Below are 27,858 nucleotides of genomic sequence, written 5' to 3' on the forward strand. Positions count from 1 at the left end.
AACAGTGGCACCATATAGCATTTGTCCCTTTGTGACCGAGATTAGGTCCTCAGTTTTGGCAAGCAATGTTGTGTTATCTGCATAACACAGGTTGTTGAATGAATCTTCTTCCAATCCTGATGCCTTGTCCTCCTCAAAAAGCCCAGCCTCCCCAATGATCTCTTCTGCACATAGATTGCAAATGTATGGAGAAAGGACACATCCTTGATGTACTTCTTTCTTGATTTTGAACTATGAAGTGTTTCCTTGCTCTGTTAAGACTATTGCTTTCTGATCCAAGTATAAGTTTTGCATTAGTCAAGTGGTCTCATTCTTCTCTATATTAGCGACAGTTTGTTGTGATCCACAGTCAGTGCTTTTGCATAGTCAATAATGACAGATTAGACTCCCATTTAACAATGTTTAGGGAAGTCTGGTGGGCCAATGTGAAAGGAGTTGTTGGGCTGGTGGGGATGGGAAGAAAGTGCAATTTACAATCTTGGAAAACCTGATGGAGGGCTGCATAACAGTAGCTAAATTGCTTGGCTGAAAGGTGATCTCTGGAAATATCTTCAGTTCTAAGTTTAAAGCATGTTTTAGGATGATAGTTTGTAGTAGATAGTGGTTATCTAATCTCTATCAGTTAAATAAGTCCCACCCTTTTGTTGTTATTATTGTTAGATTCTGACTCATAGTGATTCTCTTTCCTCACCATAGGGATCATGTACAGCAGAGGATAAAACATATCCTTTTCTTGTCCCAGCCTCACAATTATTGCTATGATTGTACCCATGATTGCAGCCATTGTGTAAATCAGTCAGGGCTTTCCCCTTTTTAATGACTCTCTTCCAAAACCAAAAGTCTTCATCAGCGATTGGCCACATGTTTAAAGTACACGAGGAAGTCTTAACTGTACTTTGCTTCTAAGGAGCTTTCTGGCTGTACTTCTTTCAGGATGTGTTTGCCCTCCAACTCCAAGCAAGCCATATTGTGTTTAATATTTTTTTTTGTGACACCATAATTTATAGCCCTTAATTCTTTTATCTGTTCTCTTTATTTCCAGTTGAGAAAGGAGGTTATACATGTGAGGGTGACTGAGTCTGACCTCTGCCCACTTCATGAAGGGGACCTTCCCCATCAATAATATCAACAGCAGCAAACAGCTGCTCCTTCAGACATGCCACTCCCTGTACTCTTGCACCTGTTTCTACCAATCATTGCTTCCAAGTTTATTGTTAACTTTATTCACAGTTTTGGGGCTCATTAGGCAAATAGGTTGGAGAGTGGGGAGGCAAAGAATAGCACACAATACAAATCCAAGTTTAATCTAGTGATCCCAAGCCAGATTAATAAGGCACAATTCCCAGTTGGTGAGAATCCAGGTTCAGTTCAGGAGCACAAATGCAAGAAGCATCTAGTTTATTCAGTCACCCAGCAAACAGAACCTTTACCTTTAGCACAGATACAGGATTCCTCTGGTTATACCTAGCCACAGTCTCTTAACTCTCTCTACCACTGCCACAAGGGTAACTCACAGTGTGGAAGGCTCTCTCTTATATTTTTCTGTTAGCTGTTGATGATTTGCAAGGCCATTTGCATAGAGCTAAGGCAGCTGGAGACCATGTCCTGCCCCACAAATGGGGGCTAATGTTGTTGTTATTGTTGATTGCCGTTGATTTGCCCACAACTCATAGTTGACCCTATGAACAAATGACCAGAGGCCTTTCTATAACTATTGTTGTTTCTCCAAGTTCGTAGAATTTCCAGAGGCGTGTGGTTTAGGAAGTAGATGCCACTCTTGCTTTCAAACCTGTCTTAAACTGGGAACTCCAACAAACACTGTTGTACACCATGGGCAGCTATTAGGGCATTTGAGATCTAGCATCACATCAAACCCAGATTGCCTCACTCAGCACAGCAAATAGACAGAAGAGTGCTGTATGACTTAGAAAAATGTTCCTCTAAAATATTGCAACAAGGGATTGTTGTTGATTGTTGTTGTTATGTGCTATCGAGTCACCTGCAACTCATAGTGACCCTATGTACAACAACCCTAAACCCTGCTCTATCCCTTGCCAATCTTACTGACTCCAACACACCTACCCCCCCATTATCCCAGTGACTGAATCAATTGATCTCATCGAGGGTCTTTCTCTCCTGTGCTGTCTCTCCACCCTCATAAGCATGATGTTCCTCTCCAAGGACTGATCCCACCTTGCAACATGTCCAAACTATGTCAGATGAAGCTTCAGAATCCTTGCCTCCAAGGAGCAGCCTGGCTTCACCCTCTCTAGGATGAACTTGTTCTGTCAGCCCATGGTATATTCCGTACTCTTCTCGAGCACCACAGCTCAAAGGCATCACCTCTCCTGTTATCCCTAGTCATTGCCCTCAAATATGGAAACACATAGGAGGAGGAAGAGCTGTAAGCAGACACTAGTGACTGGAACATGGAATGTAAGAACCATGAATGTAGGAAAATTGATATTGTTAAGAAGGAAATGGAACACATAAATATTGACATACTAGGTATTGGTGAAATGAGATGGACTGGCATGGGACATTTTGAGTCATAGGATCATATGATACACTACGCTGAAGATGAAAAGGTGAGGAAAAATAGGGTTGCTTTTATAATTAAGAAAGTAATTTCTAGATCCGTTTTGAAATACAATGTTGTGAGTAACAGGAAAATATCCATACACATACAAGGAAGTCCAGAATACCACCATTATTCATATATATGCATCAACAACCAGAGCAAAAGAGAAGGAAATAGAATATTTCTACCAACTTATGCAGTCAGAGATTGATCGAACATACAATCAAGATGCTTTTATAATAATAGGTGACTGGAATGCAGACGTTGGGAATAGAGAAAAAGGATCAGCACTTGGAAAACATGGACTTGGTGACAGAAATGAAGCCAGAGATAGAATGATAGAATTTTGCATAATCAGAGACTTATTCATTGCAAATACATTTTATAAGAAACATAAACGCAGGCTATACATATGGATTTCACTTGATGGTATGCATAAGAATCAGCTCGATTGCATCTGTGGAAAGAATCACTGGAGAAGTTCAATATCAGTTGTGAAAAGTAGGCCAGGTGCTGATTGTGGAACAGATCACCAACTACGCATATGCAAGTTCAAACTGAAGCCGAGGAAAATTAAATCAAAGTCCACAGGAACCAAAGTTTTACCTTGAGTCTATCCCATATGAATTTCAAAACCATCCCAGGAACAAGTTTGAGGCCTTGGATGTAATGAGTGAAGATCGGATGAGCTGTGGGAGGATATCAAGAATATCATGCAGGAAGAGTGTAAAAGGTCTTTACAAAGATGGAGGAGGAAGAAAAGACCAAGGTAGATGTCAGAAGAAACTCTAAATATTGCTCTGGAGCACTGAGAAGCCAAAGCAAAGGGAAGAAATCAAGATATTAAGGAGTTGAACAGAAGACTCCGGAGGGCAGCGTGGGAAGACAAAGTATTGACAAATGTGCAAGGAGCTGGAGTCAGAAAATCAAAAGGGCTGAATTTGCTCAGCATTTCTTAAGCTTAAGGAACTGAAGAACAAATTCAAACCTCGAGTTACAATACTTAAGAATGTTTTGGGCTGAATACTAAATGATCCAAGAAGCATTAAAAGAAAATGGAAAGAGTATACAGAACAAGGGACTAGTGGCTAAAACCAATTTTTAAGGTTTCTAACATCATAGCCCACAAAGCATCTGCATACATATGAAGTAATTGAATTGATAGTGATTTGAGGAGCAAGGTGCACCTGAGCCCTGAAGTGACATCTTTGATTTTGAACACTCTGAAGGGGGCTTCTTGCAGCACATTTTCCCAATGCAAGATATTATTTGATTTATTGACTGATGTTTTGATGAGTGTTGCCTTTGTTGTGAGTGGTTAGATGCCATCAAGTTGGGTATGTCCAGTAGAGCAGTAGAGACCCTATGAGCAATAAATCTGAACTCTTTTCTATCCTGTGCTATCATTAGAGCCTGCCCACGTTAAAACCCATTGTAGCAGTCACCATGTCAATCTACATGGTCAAGGGTCTTCTCTCATTTGTCGATACCCTGCCTTTCTGAGCATTATGTTCCCCTCTAGCAACATGTCCAAAGTATGTGAGGTGAATCTTCATCATCTTTGCTTTCAAAGAGCTCTCTGGCTGCACTTCTACAAGACATATTTGTTTGTTCTTTTGTCCAAGGGATGGTCAGTACTCTTTTCTAATACCACAGCTCAAAGGCATCAATGATTCTTATTTCATCCTTATTCATTTTCCAGGTTTCAGATGCATAGCAAGTGATCAGAAAGATCATGGCCTGGATGAAGTGCACTTTAGTCCTCAAACTATCATTACTCCTCAATAATTTGGAGAGGACCCTAACCGTAGACTTTGCCAGCACAGTGCATCTCCTTATTTCCTGACTGCTGGTAATAGGGCTGTTAATTGTGGATCCAAGTAAGATAAAGCTGTTGACTGTTTCAATCTCTTCTCCATCCATAATGATGTTGCCTGTCAGTCTAGCGGTAAGAATCTTTGTTTTCTTGACATTAAAGATGCAATCCGTATTGAAGGCTGTATTCTTTGATCTTCCACAACAAGTGCTTCATGTCCTCTTCATTTTCAGTAAACAGGGTTGTGTCATCTACATGACACAGGTTCTTGATGAGTCTTTCCCAGATCTTGGTGCCACATTTCTCTTCAAAGTTCCAACTTAACAAATAATTTGCTCAGCATACAAATTGAATAGACATTAAGAGAGAATACAACCCTGAAACACTCCTTTTAAAATTTTAAACCATGTAGTGTGCTAGGCATAGGTTCTGCATGAACACAATTAAGCGCTCGGAGAGTCCCATTCTTCTCAGTTTGAGCCGTAACTTGTTACAATCCACACAGTCAATAAAGCATAAATACACATTCATCTGATATTCTTTACTTTCAACCAGGATCCTTCTGGCATCAGCATTGATATCCCTGGTGCCATGAACTGTTCTAAATCCTGTTTGAACTTCTAGAAATTCCCTATCTATGTACTTGTTCTGGCAGTTTTTGAATTATCTTCAGCAATATTTTGCTTACATTTGATAGTAATGATGTTGTTTGATAGTTTCCACATTCTTTTGGGTCACCTTTCTTGGGAATGGGAACAAATATGGACTTCTTCCAGTCCACTGGCCAGACAGCTGTCCTCCAGATTTCCTAGCATAGACTGTTGAGCACATCCAAGGCTGCATCTGTTAGTTGAAACAAGTCAGTTGGTATTCCATTGATTCCTGGGCCCCTGTTTTTTGGCAATGCCTCAGTGCAGCTTCAGCTTCCTCCTTAATTGCCATTGGCTCTTGTTCATATGGTATTTCCAGAAATTCTCATTGCCAGCCAGTTCTTTTTGGTACAGTTACTCTGTGTATTCCTTCCAGCTTCTTTTGATCCTTTCTGGGTCATTCAATATATTTCCCACAGCATCTTTCAATATTGCAACTCAAGTCTTAAGTTTGTTTTTCAGTTCTCTTAGCTTGAGAAATGCAGAGCAGGTTCTTCCCTTTTTCTGTCCTTGGAGAGGGTGAAACCAAGTCATGCCCTGGAGACTAGGATTTTGAAGCTCCATCTCACATACTTTGGGCATGTGGCCAGGAGGGATCAGTCCTTGGAGAAGGACATCATGTTCAAAAGGGTGAAGGGACAGCACAGGAGAGGAAGACCCCTGACGGGATGGATTGATTCAGTATCTGGGGCAATGGGGGTTGGTGTGCTGGAATCAGTAAGACAGCCTGAGGACAGGGCAGGCTTCAGAGCTGCTGTACATAAGTTCACTGTAGGTTACAGGCAACTTGATGACACATACCAACAAGAACAACACATCTCATTATAATACTTTGTCTTTTCAAGCTGCTGTTTGAAATCTTTTCAGCTCTTTTACTTTGGCATATTTTCCCTTTGTTTTGGCTTCTCAATGCTCTATTGCAATTTTCAGAGTCTCTTCTGACTTCCATTTTGTTGTTTTCTTTTTTTCTCTGTCTTTGTAATGACCTTTTACTCTCTTCATGGATGACATCTTTGATATCATCTGGTCTTTGATCATTGGTGTTTGTTCTCTTGGTCTTCCTCTCCTGTGCTGTCTCTTCACCCTTCTGAACATGACGTCCTTCTCCAAGGACTGATCCCTGCTGGCCACATGCCCAAAGTATGTGAGATGGAGCTTCAAAATCCTAGTCTCCAGGGCATGACTTGGTTTCACCCTCTCCAAGGATAGAAAAAGGGAAGAACTTGCTCTGCATTTCTCAAGAGAACAAATGGTATGGTATGTTCAGTACTATTTATTCTCCAGCACCACATCTGAAAGACATTGCTTCTTTTTCTGTCATCCTTAATCATTGTCTAGCTCTCAGATGCATAGTAAGCATTTGAAAGTTTATGGCTTAGGTTAGGTGCATCTTAGTATCTAATATGACATTGTTGCTCTTTAGCACTCTGGAGAGTTCTTGACAGCAGGTTTTCCTAAAGCAGCTCACCTTTTGATTTCTTGACTCCTGTCTCTTTACCTTTGATTGTGATAAATTGTTCATAATGAAGGGTATATATAATCAATGATGTTCTTCAGTCAGTTCTTTAATTCTCCGTTGCTTTCAGCAAGCGAGCAAGCTTGTGTTATTTATACATCACAGGTTGTTAATGAGTTTTTCTTCAATTCTAATGTTGTGATGTTATTATATACTCTAACTTTTTGCTCCACTTACAGATTGAATTAGTGTGGTGAAAGTATACTACTCTCACACACACATTGCTGATTTTAAACCACCTGGTATCCCCTTGTTTTGTTTGAACAGCCACCTGTTGTTCTACAGACAGTAGGTTATGCAAGAGCACAGTGACTTTTCAGGAATTACCATTCTTCTCAATGTCATCATTATTTGTTGTCCATACAGTTTAATGTACTTGTATAGTTAGTAAAATAAAGGATTTTAGGTATTTTTCTGCTTTCAGCCATGATTCACCTGACTTAGTAGTGATTTTCCTCATTTCAAGTCCTTTGAATCTGCCTTGAATATCTGGTAATTCCCTGTTGGTATACTTCTGGGTCCATTTTAACATTTAGCAAAATTGTACTTGCATCTGACATTAATTGTTTTATAATTTCTGCATTCTGTTAGATAACCTTTCTTTGGAATGGGCACAAATATGGGTCTCTTCCAATAGATTGGCCATATGTCTTCCAAATATTTTAGCTTAGATGAATGAACATTTCCAGAGTTAACATCTGTTTGTTGAAAAATTTCAGTTGGTATTCTGTCTGCTCTTGGAGCTTTGTTTTTACACAGTTCTTTCAGTGTACTTTGGATATTTTTCTTTAATACCATAGATTCTTGATCATATGCTACCTCTTCAAAGGATTGAATATCAAACATTTATTTTTTCCTTTTTGCTAAGATGACTGCATGCATTTTTTATCTTTGTTTAATCTTCTCTGTGATGTTCATATTTTGCCTATATAATTTGTCTGTATTAACACTCGTCATTCCAGTTTGTTCTTCAGTTCTTTCAGCTTAAGCAATGCTAAGTGTGTTCCTCTATTTTAAAAAATACCACACCACCAAAATAGAAGAACACACTTAGCATTTCTCAAGCTGAAAGAATGGTTTTTTCATACCTGATTTTTGCATACTTATTTTATGTTTTACCTTGTCCTCTTGTCCAAGTTGCTCTTGGACATCTTCTGTTCTGCTTTTCCAGCTCATCATTTCTTCCACTTACAGGTACTGTATATTCAAGAGGAAGTTTCAGAGTCTTTTTCTGACATCCACTTTATCTTTTCTTCCTTTCCTGTCCTTTTAGTGACTTTTTTCTTTCTTCATGTATGATGTCCCTGATGTCTTTCTGTGTCTAGTTTGGTCTTTGATAATTAGTGCTAAATGAAGCCAACTTATTCTTGACATGATTTCTTAGTTCTACTGGGATATAGTCAAGGTTGTATGTGGGCTCTTGTGGGCTTATTTTACTTTTTCCAGCTTCAGCTTGAACTAGCAGTAGAATAATCGATGATTAGTCCTGAATTCATCCTCTAGCTGGTTCTGATTGATGATATTCTAGCTTCTCCATCATCTCTTTCAACAGATCCAGTTGGTTTGATTTCTTGTGCATTCCATCTGGTGATGTGTTCTGTTTATATTGTTGAAAATTTACAATAAATACATTGTTGATATTGCAGAATTCTGTTATGTGATCTCTGGCATAATTGCTCTCACCACAGCTATCTTTTCAACTAGTTTGACTACTTCTTAGGAGCGCTGGTCACACAATGGTCAGTGTGTTTGACTGGCAATCAAGAGTTTGATGGTTTGAATCTACCAGCCACTAAGATAGGAGACAGATGAGACTATCTACTTTCATAATGAGTTGCAGCCTTGGAAACCCAGAAGCTAGCTCTGGTTCTTCCTCTATAGAAACTGGAACAGACTGGATGAGAGTGACTTTTTCCTTCTTTGTCTGAAAGTTTTGCATTCCAATCTCCAGTAATAATCAATGTATCATGATTCATATTTGTTCAACCTTAAACTACAGAAGTTGGTAAAATCTTCAGTTTCTTCCATCTTTGGCATTACTTCTTGGTGCAAGTATTTGGAGAGTAGTTGTATTAACTAAGCCTTTCATTTGATATATGTATATTATTGACAGTGCTGTACTTCAGAATAGATCTTGAAATGTTCTTTTTTGACAAAGAATGTTATACCATGCCTCTTCACTTTGTCATTTTGAGTATACCATGGACTGCCAGGAGATCAAAAGGTTCATCCTGGAGAAGGTGAAACCAGGCTGCTCCTTGGAGGCAAGGATTCTGAAGCTTCGTCTGACATACTTTGGGCATGTTACAAGGAGAGACCAGTCCCTGGAGAGGGACATCATACTTGGGAGGGTGGAGGGACAGCACAAAAGGGAAAGACCCTCAGTGAGATGGATTGATCCAGTGACTGGGGTAAGGCTGGTTAGATGTATCAGAGATAATAAGATTGGCACAGAATAGAGCAGGGTTCAGAGCTACTGCACATAGAGTTGCTGTGAGTTGCAAGCAACTTGACGGCACATAACAACAACAGCATAGTAGGCCATATGATTCTCCAAAAATGACCATTTTGGCTCACTAATGCCTAGGATATCAACCTTTCTGTATCTAAGCCTTATGTGTCGCTAGTCACAATGGTCAGTAGTGGTCACTGAGCAGAATCCATCATCTTCTCATAGGCAAGAAGAGGCTGCTGTTCATAGGGGCTATTAGTTTTGTAGACTAGCTGTTTCTCTGAGTTTTTAATTCTGTCATATTCTTTTGGTCTAGATGAGCAAAGAACAATAGTTTTACCATAGATGACTACGTAAAGCTGTAAGATTCTAAATACTGCTTACCAAACTAGAATGTGAAGCATTATCTGTTTACAGATAATGCTTTCACACACATGTATGCATTCAGCGTGATTCTTCATGTTCACATACTGAATAGCCCATGGACTTCCAAAAGAACAAGAGATATGTCTCTGAGAAGGTGAAGCCAGAGTGTTCCTTAGATACATGGATGGCTAAGCTTTGTCTCACAAAGTATGTGGGCATGTTGTTAGCAGGGGCTGTTCCTTGGAAAGGGACATCATGCTCAGAAAGGTGGAATATCAGCAGAAGAGAAAAGGATCCTTGACAAGATGGACTGACTTAGGCTCAGATATGTTAGAGATGACAGGGATGGCCCTGGATAGGACAGAGTGCAAATTTGTTGTTCGTAGAGTTGCTATGAGTCGTACTCGACTGGATGGCACATAACAACACACTAATACTACCACACGTTTTTTGTTTGTTATTAGTGTTTTTGTAAAACTATATACATTATGTTGTTGTTGTTGTTATGTACTGTTGAGTTGGGACTGATGATCCTCCAGCAGGTTTTCAGAGCCAAGAAATTGAATATATCTTCTGTGAAACTGCTGTTGTATTTGGGCCATGTGCAGTTGGGTTGGTAGTGTAACTATTTACCAAAATTGTTGCAATTCTTGCATGTAGTGTAGTGTGTTTATTTACCATAGTCAGTAGTGTAGACTTCCCCTATATTTGGTACTGCCTCTGCAGTCACCAAAAATGGCAAATGTATACTATCTAGAAAGTGATATCCTCCTTCCTTCCACCTTTTATCCTGGCTGCCAGCAAAGACCATTGCTTCCGGTAAGTATACCAGTTCTTGGATTTTTATTACAACAGGACTTTAATACTTGCCCATTTAAAAAGATGTTTTATTGGTTTGCATATAGTAATTTATATACATCATGTTTCATTCCTATGCACTATTCTTTGTTGTTGTTGTTATGTGCCATCGAGTTGCCTACGACTCATAATGACAACAGCCCTAAACCCTGCTCTATCTTGTGCCAGTCTCACTGTCTCTGACGCATCTACCCCCATTACCCCAGTCACTGAATCAATCCATTTCATTGAGGGTCTTCCTCTCCTGTGCTGTCCCTCCACTCTCCCAAGCATAATATCCCTCTTCAATGACAGGGCTCTCCTTGCAACATGTCCAAAGTATTTCAGAGTTTCAGGATCCTTGCCTTCAAGGAGCAGCCTGGTTTCACTCTCTCCAGAATGAACCTGTTCGTTCTCTTATCAGTCCATGGTGTATTCAGTTCTCTTCTCCAACACCACAGCTCAAAGTTTTCAATTCTTCTATCACCCCTACTCATGGTCCGGCTCTCTGATGCATAGCAAATGATTGCAAAGACCATGGCTTGTATCAGATGCACCTTAGTCTCCAGACTGGCATCTCTGTTCTTCAGTACTTTGGAGAGGTCTCTAACAGCACACTTTCCCATTGCAATACATGTTTTAATTTCCTGGCTGCGTTGTGTTTAAGAAAATAATATTTGCCCTTTTGTACTTATTTCACTTAACATATTGTCTTCTGGAATCATCCACTGTATGTTTCCCAGATATGTCATTATTATTTATTCTTTTTTATATATTTATTTGAGTGAAAGTTTATAACTACCTTACTATTCTTGATAATTGTGTAGTTTTACATCACATGCATGCACCACAATTTGCTTACCTGTTCTGTCAGCTGATGGGCCTGTAAGTGGTTTCTTTTTACTGTTGTGATTCATGTGACAATGAACATAGATGTGTATATGCATATTTGTGTCATTGTTCTTCTATCTTTTGGATTTATGTCTGTGAGAGTAGGATTGCTGTATCATAAGGTATTTTGATTTCTAGCTTTTCCCCCTTAATTTATTTTTTCCTTTTTAATACTGGTTTATTTACAAAGTTCGAATACATTGTTTTTCACACCAGATCTTTCCCATTTCCATCACCCCCCATCACATTATATGACCCTATGATTAACAACCCCCGCCCCTGCCCATCCTCACCCCTCTGCTTCCACCCTTTCCTCCCAAGTTGGATCCTCATACTCATTGTACAATAATGATTTTATACAATATTTGTCCTTATAGGACTGATTAGATCACTCAGCATAATTCCGTTTAGGCCATCCTGAGTTAGGTAGTGATTTACAAAGTCATTGCTCCTGCATGCTGTGTAGTATTCTATTGTGTGAATGTACCATAATTTCTTAATGCATTCAATTGTGATTGGACATTTGGGCTGTTTCCATGTTCTTGTGATGGTGAATAATGCTGCTATGAATTTTGATGTACAAGTCTCCATTTGTGCCTCAGTTCTCATTTTCTTGGGGTGTATTCCAAGCGGTGGAAATAGTTGCATCATATGGAATGTCTATTTTCAGCTTTTGAGGAAGTACCAAAATGCTTTTCTGAGTGGTTGTACCATTTTACAATTCCACCAATGTATAAGAGTTTCTGTCTCTCCACATCTTCTCAAAAATTTATTACCTGATGCCCTGCTAAACTTTGCCACTGCTACTGGAAAGAGATCATCATTTCCAGTATCTCATTGTGGTTTTGATTTGCATCTCTTTTATTGTCAGTGACTTGGAGCATTTCTTCATGTGTCTGTTTGCCATTTGAATATCTCCCTCTGTGAAAATTCTTTCCATGTCTTTTGCCCATTTGGTAATTGGATTACCAATCTTTTTCTTGTGGAGGCCTCATGACTATTCTGTAAACTTTTATTATGAGACTTTTGTCTGAGATGGTATTGCCAAATGTTTGTTCCCAGTCAGCAGGATTTCTTTTCACCCTATTGGAAAAAGTTGTGATGTGCACAGAGTGATTAATCAATTTTATCCTCTTCAGATTTATCCTCTTTAGATTGTGCATTTCTGGCTGTATTTGGCAGTCTCTTCATACCATAGACTAGGCCTGCCAAGCTTGATCCCATTTTGTCTCTAAGGAACTTTATGATTTTGGGCTTTACTCTCAGGTAAACTTTGAGTTGATTTTTGTGTGTCGTGTGCAGTGTGGATCCTATTTCAGCTTTCTGCAGAAAGCATTCCAGTTTTCCCAACACCATTTGTGGAAGAGGTTATCATTTCCCCATTTGATAGCTTCGATTTCCTTGTCACATATCAGTTGATCATACTCTATTTCTGGGTTCTCAGTTCTGTTCCATTGGTTTGTGTGTCTGTCATTGTACCAGTACCATGATGTTTTGATTACTACTGCTGTAGAGTAGATTGTGAGGTCAGGGAGTGCTATCTATACCTCCTGCTTAATTTTGTTTCTTAGATGTGTTCTGCTTATGTGAGTCTCTTGCCTCTCCGAGTGAACTTGACAGTTTCCTTGAAAAATGAATTTGGTATCTGTATTGGGATTGCATTGAACATGTAGATTTCTTTTGGTGGGATTGCCATTTTCACAATATTGAGTCTTCCTATCCATGAACAAGGGCACATTTTTCCATTTCTTTAGGTCTTTTATTATGTGTTGCAGAAATGTTCTGTAGTTTTCTTTGTATAAGTCTTTTGTATCTCTAGTTAGGTTCACTCCCAAATATCTCAGTTTGTGGTTGGCTATTGTAAATGGAATATTAGCTTTCTTGGTTTCCTTCTCTGAGTTCTCATTGTACTATAGAGGAGTCTCACTGATTTTTGGATATTGATCTTATATCCTGTCACTTTACTAAATTGGCTTCTGACTCTTAACAATTTTGTTGAGTCTTTGGAATTTTCTGTGTACACTGTCATATCATCTGCATAAAATGATACTTTAACCATCTCTTTGCTGATTTGGATGCCTTTTATTTCCTTCTCTTGTCATATTGCCCTAGCAAGCACTTCCAATGCAATATTGAATAGAAATGGTGATAGTGGGCATCCTTGTCTGATCCCTGTTCTCAAGGAATATGCTTTTAGTCTTTCTCTATTGAGAATAATATTGGCTCTTGATTTTGCACATATATACTTTTCACTATGTTGAAAAAATTCCCTTCTATTCCAGTTTTACTGAGTATCTTTATCAGGAAGGATTGTTGTATTTTGTTAAATGCCTTTTCTGCATCAATTGCTAAGATCTATGGTTCTTGTTACTTGCTTTGTTAATATGGTGAATTACACTGATTGCTTTTCTTATGTTGAACCATCCTTGCATACCTGTTATGAATTCCACTTGGTCATGGTGAATTATTATTATTAGGAATTTTTTTTATGTATGTTCAGATTCTTTGGGCTATGATTTTGTTAAGAATTTTGTGTCTATATTCATGAGAGGTATTGATCTATAGTTTTCTTTCTTAGTAATATCTTTGCTTGGTTTTATAAGGGTTAAAATTATTTCGTAGGATGACTCTGGGTGTGTTAATTTTTTTCAATTTTTTGAAATAATTTAATTAGGATTGGTAATATATCCTCTCTGAATGCTAGGTAGAATTTAGCTGTGAAGCCATCTGGTGCAGGACTTTTCTTATGGAGAAATCTTTTTATGACCTGTTCAATTTTCTTCTTTTGTGATTGGTCTATTCAAGTGTTCTATATCTGTCCTTATCAATCTGGGTAGGGCATGAGTTTCAAGGAATTTGTCCATTTCCTCTAGGTTTTAAAATTTATCAGAGTAAAGCTTTTCATAGTATTCTGATATTGTTGATTTAATTTCCTCTGGTTCTGTTGTGATGTCACCTCTGTCATTTTTTAATCAAGTTATCTGTGTCTTTTCTTTTTTTAAGTTTGCCAGTGGTTTGCTAATTTTATTGAACCTTTTGAAAAATCAGCTCCTGATCATATTGACGATTTCTGCTTTCTATCTCATTGATTTCATCTCTTGACCTTTTCTTCAAGAGGCTTTAAGTTTAAGTTGCTTAGATTGTTTGATGAAGGTGTTGAGTTAGATCATTAATTTTTCTTCTTCTTCTTTTTTTTTTGCTTTTATGTGTGTGCCTGTTGCTATGAACTGCACCCTGAAGACTGCCTTAGCTGTATCCCAGAGGTTTGGTATGTTTGTTTTCATTTGTTTCAAGTAACTTTTTTCTTTCTTTCTATATTTCTTTTATATAACCCAGTCATGTTCTAGCAGAGAATTATTAAATTTCCACATGGGTGGCTTTGTAAGCTTTGTGTTCCTGTGGTTAATTGCTAGTTTTATGGAACTGTGGTCTGAGAAGATACTTTGTATTTTTTCAGTGTTTTTTAATTTGTTGGGACTTGCTTTGTGTCCTAAATATAATTCATTCTGGAGAAGGTACCATGTGTACTTGAGAAGAAAGTATATTGAGTTTTAGTTTGGTGTAGTACATCCCCAAGGTGGAGTTGGCTGATTGCATAGTTTAGATGTTCTTCATCTTTGCTGAATTTTTTTTTTTTTTAGTTGACCTATTCTTTGGTGATAGTGATGTGTTCCAGTCTCCTACCACTATTGTGTTGCTGTCTATTTCTTCCTTCAGTTCTATTAACTGCTGTTTTATGTATTTTGCAGGTCTATTATTTGGTGCATGAAAGTTACTTGGTTTTGACCAAAATTATGTTTTCTTGATCTGCTGTGACTTTAATCAGTATGCAATGCCCATCCTTACCTTTTATGGTGGTTTTCATTCTGAAATCTATTTTATCAGAGATTAGTATTGCCACTCCTGCTTTTTTGTGAGGTTGACATTTGCTTGGTATTTTTTGTTCCATTTTTTATTTTGAGTCTGTCTTTTCTCTGCTTTTTTGAGATATGTCTCTTTTAGGCAACATATTGATAGACTTTTGGTTTTTTTATCCATTCTGCTACCCGTTTTCTTTCGATTGGCACACTTAGTTTTTTCACAGTAAGGGTGATTATTGTCAGGCCAGGTTTTACCTTTGCCATTTTGCTGTGTTTCTTTTTCTGTTGTTTCTGGTTAATATAGTCTAACCACTTTCCTTTGACATCTCCTTGTGAAGGACATTATTTAAAATTTCTTGTAGTTTCGATCTTGTTTTTGCATATTCTGTAAGTTCCCTCTTTTCTGCAAAGGATCTGATTTCTCCTTCATATTTGATGGAGAGCTTTGGTGGGTATAGGATCTTTGGCTGGCAGTTGTTTTCTTTCAACTTTCTGTATGTGCCATCCCATTGTCTTCAAGCTCCCATAGTTTCTACTGAGAAATCATAACTTAATCTAATTGTTTGCCCTTTGTAGGTGACTCTTTGTTTTTCTTGTGCTGCTTTTCAGATTCTATCTTTATCTTTTAATTTGGAGAATTTGACTATCATATTTGTCTTTTGGGGCCTAGACTTTTTGATGTTTGTGGTGCTTCTTGAATGTGGATTTCCCTGTTCTTCAATATATCTGTGAAGTTTTCTTCTAGAACTTCTTCCATAATCTTTTCAGTGATTTTCTTGTCACTCCCCTGTTCTGGAATTCCAGTAATACATGTTTGATGTCATTCCACAGGATTCTAATATTTTTACGTTTCATCTCTAATTTTTCTAGTATGTTTTCAGTAGGACTCTTGTCTTCCAACTCACTGATTCTCTGTTCCATTTCTTCAGTTCTATTTTTTTGTTGGACACTTCTGCCAGTTTTGTCTTAATATTCTGAGTTTCATTTTCCTGCTTTTCTGTTATTTCCAGTGCTATGTTGACTGTACCCTCTCTGTCTTGTGATGATTTTTTTTAAGTTCTTGTACCTCTATCTATACTATCAATTCTTTCTTCCATAGCTGCCAAGTTGCTCCTCATCAAGATATTTATTCTGAACTGTTGTCTCTGAGGTATTTTCTCTCTTACTGCTTTCATTGTTTCTTTTAACATTTGTATCTTTTCTACAGCTGTTCTAATATCTCCACATCAACTTTTTTCTTTCTCTCTATCTGGGGTATTCATTGGGTCTGCTTTTTTTAGGAGAAGTGTTATTTTGTTATTTCATGATTACTGAGGCAGATTGCCTTGACATTATTTGATTCTTAGTAGATGTTAGGTTGTTGTAACTATATAATGACTCAGAGCATGGCAGTTTTTGTGAAGGCTCTATATATTTGTGTTTCCTTCTGTGGGCCTCAAAACTGACAGCAGTGTTTCCACCAAAGTACCTCAATGTCAAATCAGGAAGCCTGTTGTTCCCTTCCAGAACTGGCATTTATGCCCAGTTCAAGTTGTCCTGTACCCTTCTGCTTGAGTTTAAGAGGTCCTACCTCGTGTATGTAGACATCAGTGTTTCCCCCAAAGTACCTGAGTGCCAAACTAGCAAGCCTGTTTGTTGTTCCCATCCAGAATTGGCATCTAAGCCCACTTTGAGCTGTTCTGTACCGTCACGCTTGAGCTTAAGGTGTTCTGCCTAGTGTATCCAGACAGGAATGTTTCCCCCAAAGTATCTGAGTGCCTATTTAGGAAGTCTTTTGTTCCCTTCCAGAAATGGCATCTATGCCCAGTTTGAGCTGTCCTGTACTCTTCCACTTGAGCTCAAGGGGTCCATGTGGTGTATTTAGACAGCAGTTTTTCCTCTGAGGTATCTGTTTTCTCTTCTCTATGAGACGGTTCAGTGGCAGGTCCTTCTTTTTCTTCAATCTTGCACTAGTTGCAGGTGATGTCTTAACAGGATTTTGTATATTAGTGATATCTCTAATATTTATTTATGTATTTATCTATCTATTTATTTATTTTTTATTATTATTATTTTTTTTTTTGCTTGAGAGCCCTAACCTGGAAGGAAAGTGGCGAAAATGGCAGACATGAGGCTGAGGGAAGGCACAGGTGTGGCTCTGTCCAAGGGCGGGTGGTGATGGTGGATTGGTATTTCTAGCTTTTTGATGAAATGTCATGCCATATTCAAGAGTGGCTGTACAATTTTGTGAAACCAGCAATATATGAGACCTCCAGTGGCCTAGTGGCAAAAAGCTGCACTGTAATCCCAAAGGTGTATGTTTTGAAGCCATCAGTGGATCCATGGGAGAAGGATGGGGAATCTCTTCCTGTATGGTTAACCGACTCTGAAAACCCACTGGAGGTTCATCTGTGGGTTGGTTCTGACTATATGGTATACAACAACAACAATAGCAGCAATGTATTGGTGCTCTTGTGACCTAGTGGTAAGGAGCTACACTGCCAACACAAAGGTACATGTTTCAGATATACTAAGTGCTCTGCAGGAGAAGGATGAGCCATCTCTTCCCATGTGATTTAACTGCCTCTGAGAACACACTGGAGAATCAGCTATGGGTCAGTTCTGACTTGATGGTATACCACCATCACCACCACAGCAACAGCAACAGTAGTGTATAAGTGGTCTCATTTTCCCACAACTTCCCTGACATTTGTTGTTTATTCTTTGTTGTTGTTTTTAAATCAGGGCTTCTGTGCAGTCTAGAAGGCATGCGGTTCAAATCCACCAACTGCTCAGTAGGAGAATCATGTATAGTCTCCTGTATGATTAATTACCTCTGAAAAACCCCTGGACGGTTAGCTAAACATCAGTTCTGACTCAGTGTAACACAACATCACCACTACAACAACAAAGGTGAATGGTCATTTTTATTTAGGTGAAAGGTCAGTGAAAAAAAGAAGACCTTCAACCAGATGGATTTACACAGTGATTCCAATAATGGGCTCAAGTATGTCAGAGATGATGATGATGGCACAGGGTAGGACAGGATTTAGGATCACTGTGGGTCATACTTGGGTTGACAGTGTCTGACAACAGCAGCAGTAACAGCAATATCTTATGAGCTCTATTAAACCATAGAGGGGAAAGGAGAGTTGCAATTGCCAAAGTCACTCAATGAAATCCACCACCTATGGGAAAAAAGATGGGCAGTGTCCTCCCTTGTCGTTTACTGCCTCTGAAAACCTGCTGGAGGGTCAGCTGTGAGTCTGTTCCAACTAGAAAGTACACTACAACAATACTTAATGATTGTGAGCATCTTTTCTTGTGTGTATTGGCTCCTTGAATGCCCTTTTGGGTCAATTGTCTATTTCTTTTTCCCATTTCCTTTTATTGGATTGCTTTTTGAGGTATTGAAGCCTTCTATATAGTTGGGATATTAGGTCATTATCAAATAAGTTGTTGCCACATGTTTTGTAGGTTCTCTTTTTGCTTATTTGGTAAAGTCTCTTGATGGGCATAAGAATTTAATTTTTAGGAGATCCCAGTGATCTATTTGTCATTTATTGCTTGTGAGTTTTTGGTAGTACTTGAAAAATTTTTTTAAAATGAGCCCCCTATTTTGACCTTATGTTACCTTCCAGAAACTTAAATTTTATTTTAGCTTTGATATCTATGTCCTTGATACATTTAGAGATAGTTTTTATGTATAGTTTGAGAGATGGACAAGTTTCTTTTGAAAAGAAATGTACAGTTTTTGCCAGCTATTATGCCAGGAATGACAAATTGAGTGTTTATTTGTATTTTTTTGACTCTTCAAAGATGTTTGACTGTGTGGATTGTAATATATAATGGCTAGCATTGAGAATCCCAGAATACGTAATTGTGCTCGTGCAAAACCGATACATAGACCAAGAGGCTGTTGTCTGAATGGAGCACTGCATGGTTTAATATCAAGCAATGTGTACTTTAGGGCTCTATCCTTTCTCCATACCTATTCTGTGTGCTGAGTAAATAATTTAAGAAATTGGATTATATGAAGAGGAGAGTGTGGAATCTGCATTATGCAGATGACACATCCTTGGTTGCTGAAAGTGAGGAAGATTTAAGCATTTGCTGCAGAGGATCAATGATTACAGTCTGCAGTATGGATTACATCTCAACATCAAGAAAAGAGAAATCTTCTTCATTGGGCCAATAGATAATTGACTAATAGATTGATGGAGAAAAGATTGAAATTGTCAGCAACTTCATTTAACTTGGATCCACAGTCAACATGTATGGTAACAGCAATCAAGAAAGCAAAAGACATGTTACATTGGGAAAATCTGCTGTCAAGTACCTCTTCAAAGTGCTAAAGAGCAATGGTGTCAGTTTAAAGACTACAGTGTGTCTGATTCAAACCATAGTTCAGTTGCTTCCTATACATCTGAAACTTGGACGATGAATAAAAATGATGGAAGAAGTCAAAGTTTATGAATTGTGATGTTGGAGAAGAGTACTGAATAGTCCATGGACTGCCACAGGAACAAACATATCTTGGAGAATGTGCAACGAGGTGCTCCTTGGAGGCAAGAATCATGAGATTTGTCTCACGTACTTTGGGCATATTATTGGGAGGGACTATTTCTTGGAAAAAGGCATTGTGTTGCAGAAGTTCGAAGGAGAGTCAGCATAAGAGAGGAAGACCTTCAACAAGAGAGATTGACCAGGTGATGTTAACAGTGGGTTTGAGCATATCATTGATAGTATGTATGGAACAGGATAGGGCAAGGTTCAGAACTGTTGTTCTTAGTATCACTATGACCTGATGGCACCTAATAGTGCCGCAATATCATTTGTGAAAGAAACTGATTTTTCCCCCATTGAAAGGACTTGACCCTTTGTCAAAGAGCTGATTCCTGGAGGTGGATTAATTTACATCTGGATTCTCAAATTTATTCCTTTGCTCTATGTACCTGCCATTGAACCAGGGGCAGGCTACTTTCAGGAATGTTCCTAAATAGTAAGTTTTGAAATTGCAAAGTATGAGGCCTCCTACTTTGTTCTTTTTATCCAGCAATTCATTAGTTATTCTGGACCTTTTCCCATTTTGTATAAAATTGGTCATTAGTTTTTACATTTCATTAATGAGTGTTGTTAGGTTTAGGAGCAGGATTGGGTTAAATTTGTAGATCACATTTTCAGTGTGTTAATTCTTCTGACCTGTGGCGTGGAATGTTTTCCATGTATGTAGGTCTCCTTTGGTTTCTTGTAATAGAGTTTTATAGTTTTACTTGCATAGGTTTTCTATGTCTTCTGGCTAGGTTTTTTTTCCTAGGTGGTGTTATCCTGTTGGGGACTACTGTAAACAGTATGGTTTTCTTGATTTCTTTGACAACATTTGCATTATTAATATGTTATTAGGTGATGTCAGGTTGACCTATAATGACCCTGCACCGTTCCCATCCTCACAATCTCTGATAATGCTTGAGCCCATTGTTACAGTCACTGTATCAGTCCATCTTCTTTGGAATCTATCTTTCTTTATCTTCCATCTTTCCCAGCATGATCTCCTTTTGCAAGGACTGGTCCCTTCTGACAACATGCCCAAAATATGTGAAGTTTCATCATCTTTGCCACTCAGGAGCACCCTGGTTGTATTTTCTCCAAAACAAGCTTGTGTGTTCTTTTGGAAGCCTGTGGGATATTCAATGCTCTTCTCCAATGCTACAACTCAAAGGCATTTGTGGAGAAAACTAGCTGATTTTATCTTCTACCACTTTGCTGAATTCTTTTTTTCTTTTGGAGTTTGTGGAATTTTCTCTATAAAGGGTCTTGTTGTTGTTTGTTGATTGCCTTCAAGTTGAGCACTACTCATAGTGACCCTAAGAACAAAAGGCCTGAAGCAGGAAGTGGATGACCCCTGCCATAAAGGGTCTTAACATCTGTGAATTGGGCTAATTTTTCTTTGCAATTTTGTTGTTGTTGTTGTTAAGTGCTGTCAAGTTGAGTATGTCTACTAGAAACCGTCTGAACAGCCAGCCTGAACCCTGCCCTATCCTGTGCTATCCCCAACATCTCTGAAATAGTCAATCCCATTGCTGAAGTCACCATGTAAATCTGTCTCAATTGAAGTCTTCCTTTCCTTCGCTGCCACTCCATCTTTCTAAGCATAATGTTCCTCTTCAGTGAATAGCCTCATCAGCCTGCATATCTCTGAAAACTCTATGAACTTGGAGAAACGACAGTAGTTATAGAAAGGCTTTGGGCCTTTTGTTTCTAGGGCTGCTATGGGTTGTGCTTGACTCGATGGCAATAAACAGCAGCAACAACTTGTATGTCTAGTGTATGAAAGACAAAGCTTCATTATCTTTGCCCCAAGGAGCACTCTGGCTGCAGTCTTTCCAAGACTTATCTGTTCTCTTAGCAGCTTTCTGTCTTACCTTATTATTTTTTACTTGAAATTTTGAGTGTGATATTGAATATGAATAATGATAATAGTGTTGACCACTGTGTATTCCTTCCATCTTCTTTGATGCTTCCTGCATTTTGGCCATAGAATCCTTCAGTAGTTGGAACTCAAGGCTTGACTTTGTTCTTCAGTTCTTTCAGCTTGAGAAATGCTGACTGTGTTCTTCCCTTTTTGGTTTTCTGACTCCAGCTCTTTGCACTTTTTGTTATAATACTGTTTGTCTTCTAAGGCTGCCCATTAAAATCTTTCATTCAATTATCTTATTTCAGCATTTCTTCCCTTTGGGTTTTTTATTTTGTTTTGGTTTTTTACGTCTTTATGTTGTGTTGCAAGTTTCAACATCTGTTCTGACATCCATTCTGGTCTTTTTCTTGTTTTTATAATGATCTTTTGCTTTTATCATGGATTATGTCATCCCCTAACTCATCTGGCCTTTGGTCATTAGTGTTCAGTGCATCAGAACTATTCTTGAGATAGTTTTTCAAGTCAGTTGGGATAGACTGAGGTTGTATTTTGATTCTGTGGATTTGTTCTGATTTTCATATTCTTCCATTTTCTTCTTGTTTCTGTTCTTATAGGGCATAATCTCAGTCTTTCTCTATTGCGAAAAAGTGTGCTTTTGGTTTTGCATGTTGTTTTTGTTAGGTGCTATTTAGTACAATTCATAGCGATCCTATGATCAACAGATCTGAACACTGACCTATGCCAAACTCATAATTTCTGACATACTTTACTTCAGTGCAGCAGTCACTGTGTTGATGTATCTCATTAGTATCTTTCTCTCTTTTTCTGACCCTTCACCTTTCCAAGTATGAGGTCCCTCTTCAGGGAATAGCCTCTCCTAACAACATGCCCAAAGTATTTGAGACAAAGCTCTGTCATCTTTGCTTCTTCAATAAATGACAGTCTGTGGGATATTCGGTACTCTTCTCCAACAGCACAGCTCAAAGGCATCAATTCTTCTGTCATCCTTATTCATTATCCACCTCTCTGTTGGAGAAGGTCAAGGACTGCAGTCTTCAATATGGATTGAAGCTCAATATCAAGAAAACAAAAGATTCTCACCACTGGGCCAATTGGCAGCATCAGTATGGATGATGAAGAGATTGAGATAGTTAACAGTTTTAGTTTACTTGGTTCCACAGTCAACACTCTTGGTAACAGCAGCCAGGAAATCAGGAGATGAATTACATTGGGAAAGTCAGCTGTGAGGGACCTCTCAAGAGTATTGACGTGCAACGACGTCAGGCTACAGACTGAGATGTGCCTGATCCAGGCTATAGTCTTTGCAATTACGTGCTATGCATCGGAGAGTTGGACAGTGAATAGGGATGATAGAAAGAGAATTGATGCCTTTGAGTTGTGGTGCTGGACAAGAGTGTTGAATATACATGGACTGCTAGGAGAACAAACAGGTTTGTCCTGGAGAGGGTGAAGCCAGAATGTTCCCTGGAGTCAAGGATTCTGAAGCTTGATCTGACATAGTTTGGGCATGTTGCAAGGAGGGACTGGTCCTTGGAGAGGGACATGTTTGGCAGAGTGGAGGGATGGCACAGGAGAGGAAGACCCTCAATGAGATGGATTGATTCTGTGAATGGAATGGTGGGAATGAATGTGTTTGAGACAGTGAGGTTGGCATAGGATAGAATGGCGTTTAGGACTCTTGTACATAGGGTCACTGTTGTTGTTGTTGTTATGTGCCATCGAGTCATTTCCGACTCATAGCGACCCTATGCACAACAGCTCTAAACCCTGCTCTATCCTGCGCCAACCGCACCGCCTCTGACACACCCATCCCGATTACCCCAGTCACCGAATCAATCCATCTCATAGAGGGTCTTCCCCTCCTGCGCTGTCCCTCCACCCTCCCAAGCATGATGTCCCTCTCCAAGGACCCGTCCCTCCTGGCAACATGTCCAAAGTATGTCAGACGAAGCCCCAGAATCCTTGCCTCCAAGGAGCAGCTTGGTTTAATCCTTTCCAAGATGAATCTGTTTGTTTTCCTGGCAGTCCATGGTACATTCAGTACCCTTCTCCAGCACCACAGCTCAAAAGCATCCACTCTCCTTCTGTCCTCCCTAGTCATTGTCCAACTCTCTGATGCATAACAAGCGATTGCAAATACCATGACCTGTGAGTTGCAAATGACTCTATAGCACATAACAACAACAACAACAACTGTTGCATAGCATGTAATTGAAAAGACCATGGCCTGAATAAGGCACACCTTAGTAGTTAAACTGGCATATAGCTCCTCAGTAATTTTGAGAGGTCCCTGATTGCAGACATTCCTTAAGTTCAATATATCAACTGATCTAACTGCTGGTACCCAGGGTATTGATTGTGAATCTAAGTAAGATGAAATCATTGACAATTTCAATCTTTTCTCCATCTGTCTCGATCTTGCCTATTAATCCAGTGATGAAAATTTTTGTTTTCTTAATGTTGAGATGTTATCCATATTGAAGGCTTTATTTATCTCCTCTTTCTGTTTTGCTAAGAATTTATTTATATTAGGAAATGGTGTTGGTTTTATCAAGTGTCTTTTTTTTTTACTAATTGATATGATATTTTTATCTTTTTCTTGATATTATTTTTATGGTGTATTATATGGATGAATTTTCCTATGTTGAACTCAGTATGACTTCCACATTATCATGATATGGGCTTTTTTGTTGTTGTTGTTGTTGTTATCCTGTTGCATACTATTAGCTAAAATTTTGTTAAGAATTTTTCATCTCTGTTCATAAAGAGATTTTGGCCTACAATTTTCTTTGTTTTGTTTGTTATCAGAGGTATAGAAGAGTCATAGAGTGAATTCATTTCTTTTCTATGTTCTGGAATAATATGAGAGTGCTTTTCAGAGAAATGACATTTAACTCTTCACTGAATTCTCTGATTGAGCAGTCTGGGCTAGGAGATTTTTCAGTTATTGTAGTTCAGAATCACTCCCCCCCATTCCCAAATAGAATGAAAATGTAGTTTGTGATCTGTTTGCTCCCATGTTATGACTAAAAGAATAAAATGCAGCTAGTATTATGGGTTGTTGTTTTATTTTTTCCCTTTAAAGTAAATACATTGATAAACTCAATTTGATAAAATTGTCTCATGGTGATTCCTTATTTTACTCATAGGGTAAAAATCATGGTAAAAAACTCCGAAATTACTATGCAGCAAACAGTTGTCCCCCTCCTGCCAGAATGAGCAATGCAGTGGAACCGACGGCTACTCCAGTTGTCTCCGCTTCTCAGCAGGTATGTAGAGTTAAGATTTGGCAACTGAACCCATGGTTGGAAGTCACTGTGAAACAGCACGCAGGTAGAAGCTGTCATATACACGAAATGTCATGGACACCCTTTAGGGTACAGTTAGGGCAAATGCAATTGAATTACTGATCTCCTTGGTACTTCTGTGAACCTTGAGATTTTTCATGGCTTAAATTATGATCCATGGAACAAATGTTTTTGGTTTTATAAGTAATTATTATAACTCTGAATTAAAGGACCCTGAATGTTCAGGCAAGGTCCTTGGTTAAGAAAGAGATTCTTAAGGCATTTATTTTTTGTTATGTTTAATCCTACTTATATTTTGTCTTTAACCTGTATGATCCATTTCTCATATGTGTTCCCTTTCCCCCCTCGCTGTGGAAAGCATACATAAATTCTCTCTAGACTTTGATATGAGGAGATACTCTTGAGGGTTGAGTTCCTTTAGTTCTTTGGCAGATAATACCAGTGATTTGGGGAAGATCCTTCTATAGTTTAATAGCTTCTTGATGGAGATTCTACTCCATAAAAACATTTTGAAGTATTATGTATTCAAAGAACTATGTTATAGCAATAAATAATATTCTCCCACTGTCGTTGTGTCAATTCTGCCTCTCAGTGACCTTGCTGGGCAGATACCAGCTACCCTTTAGAGTTTTCAAGGCTGTGAATCTTTCTAGATGCAGACTGCCTTTTCTCTCTCCCAAGCAGAGCCTGGTGGATTTTAATGCTCACCGTTTAGTTAGCTAATCTTTTGGTTCTTCATGCACTGTGTTGCTAAGCTAAAAACCTCACTGCTGTTGAGTTGCTTTTAACTCACTGGCATCTTCATTGGCTTTTCGAGGCTGTAAATCATAACTAGAAGAGATATGCCCATCTTTTCCCTTTGGGGCTGCCAACTATTGGAGCTTGATCTTTGGGTTAGTAGTGCATCTTGCTGTGGACTACTTTATGAGAGTTGCCTTTAAATAGTAATACTACTACTAATAATGCCCTTAAACATGATCCTGCTGCTGCTGTTGTTATGAACCATTGAGTCAGAACCAATTAATAAGTGACCCTTCAGTGGCTGTACATTGCATGGGAGGAAATGGCCCGTATTTTTTCCTATGGAGTGACTGGTGGATTTAAACAGTGCTTTTGCTGGCAGCACAACTCCTTACCACTCTAATTGAACAGTCACTATGATAGGCTCTCTGCTAAAACCTTTTCCCATATTAATATATTCAGGGTGAGTTGAGAAAAGCGTTACTGTAAGGCACAAAATGTAAGAGGTACTAAAAACTCAATTATGCAGGTAAAGAATGTTTAATTCAATATGTTAAAACATCAAAATTGATGTAAAAACATTTTTGTGAACAAAGTACTAACATTTGAAATAAAAGCTGAGTATCATTGAATTTTTGTTTGCTTCAGACTTCGGTGTAGTGTAGTGTGAGGAATTCTGTATTTAAAATTATGATTTTTTTTCCATTCATAGATATCCCCCCCCTGCGCGCATTGGGTTTGACTTTATAGAGTATTAGGACCTTCTAAGAATAAAATCCCTGTAGACATCCAAAAACTCCAACAGGGTAAAAAGGGAAGCCAAAGACTGGGAAAAAATATTTGGTAATGACATATCAGATAAGGGACTGATATCTAGAATTTATAAAATACTTGAGCACCACAACAAGATAAGGGTTAACAACCCAATTGAAAAATAGGCACAGGTTGTGAACAGATACTTCACCAAAGACATTCAGATGGCGAACAAACACATAAAGAAGTGCCCAAAATTCCTAGCTCTGAGATGCAAATCAAAACAACTATGAGGTATTATCTTTCTCCAGTAAGAATAGCAAAGTTTAACAGAACAACAAACAACAAATGCTGGCAAGGTTATGAACAAACTGGAACCCTTATTCACTGTTGTGGGCGGGGGGGTGTAAAATGGTGCAACCACTGTGGAAGGCTGTATGGCACATTCTCAAAAAGTTGCAAATAGAAATACCATTTGACCCAGCAATTTCACTACTGGGAATATACCCTAAAGAAACCATAAATGCCACCCAAACATATATGCACACACATGTTTATTGCTGCTTTATTCACAATAGCAAAGAATTGGAAACAACCCAAGTGCCCATCAACAAACAAATGGATAGATAAGCTTTGGTATATTCACACAGTGGAATACTATGCTGCATTGAAAAACAAGGAACTCATGAAATAGACAAAATGGTTGACCCTGGATGACATTATGCTGAAATATCTCAGTCACAAAAGGACAAATATGGTATAATGCCACTGTTATAAAACAGGACAGACATGGGGGCTGAGGAGGAACTAAGAAAAGAGGGGATAAATAATGTACACGGCATTGAAACAGATGAGGGAGAGAACTGTATAAAAGGAATATATGATTAGATATTACTGGCATGACAAGAGTCCAGAATAAGAGCTGCATAGTAAAGTGGTCTGGGGGCCGGGTAGAGTCTGTATACCAATGAAAGAACTTTTTTCCCCCCAAAGAAAAAAGCCATCTGGGGAGGAGAGACAGCAAGAAAATGTGCAACAATGAACGACTGGAAACTCAAGTTCTTTATAAAATTTCATTAAAATCTCAATTTAAAAAAAAGGAGATTTTTTTTTTTGCTGAGGATTGGTGACTTGGCAGCTTAATATCGGGGAATGGACTGCAACCCCTAACTTCCAGCGCTGCTCAAGCCCTGCACCCCCATCCCCGCCACAGCACTGTGTTCAGGGACAGCACCCCACCACCATCCCACGCCCCAACACTTCTGGCACACCCTCGTGGCCTCTCCACAACCCTTCACCCCTCACCGGTGCTCCAGGGCCACTAGAGACTCCTTCATGCAGCACAGACACCTACCAACAGCTGTGGACAGTACGATTCTGAGTCAGCACACAAAGGCACACAGTGGATCCAGCCATTGTCTTAAGCTACCAGTTGAGCTGCTGTGGGGCTGATCTGCCACGAGAAAGGCTGGTAGGATCCTAATTGGGTTTTCTTGAGCACCACTGACTGTCTGGGAGAGTACCCAAGGGTGAGCCCACTGGTGGGAATTTGGCTGTGCTTTCTCGGGCGACACCAACTGCCCAGGAACAAGCGGGCCAGTGATAATTTGGTTGAACTTTTGTGGACACTGCAGATCAGCCTGAGGCGAGTGGGTTGGTGGGAATTTGACTT

The 27,858-nt window shown here is 38.9% G+C and overlaps 1 protein-coding gene across 2 annotated transcripts in view; it reads left to right on the forward strand.

Moving 5' to 3' along the window:
* The window catches only part of ZMAT3 (zinc finger, matrin-type 3), an 83,204-nt gene that overhangs the window by 38,713 nt on the left and 16,633 nt on the right, over nucleotides 1-27,858 (forward strand). For both annotated transcript variants that reach the window (XM_006892180.1, XM_006892181.1), the window contains exon 2: nucleotides 24,534-24,653. In XM_006892180.1, coding sequence (XP_006892242.1) covers nucleotides 24,534-24,653 — 120 coding nt within the window. The remainder of the gene's footprint in view (nucleotides 1-24,533; nucleotides 24,654-27,858) is intronic.

Source organism: Elephantulus edwardii, unplaced genomic scaffold (assembly GCF_000299155.1).
Source record: "Elephantulus edwardii isolate Elephantulus edwardi_28Jun2011 unplaced genomic scaffold, EleEdw1.0 scaffold00112, whole genome shotgun sequence".
NCBI lineage: Eukaryota > Metazoa > Chordata > Mammalia > Macroscelidea > Macroscelididae > Elephantulus > Elephantulus edwardii.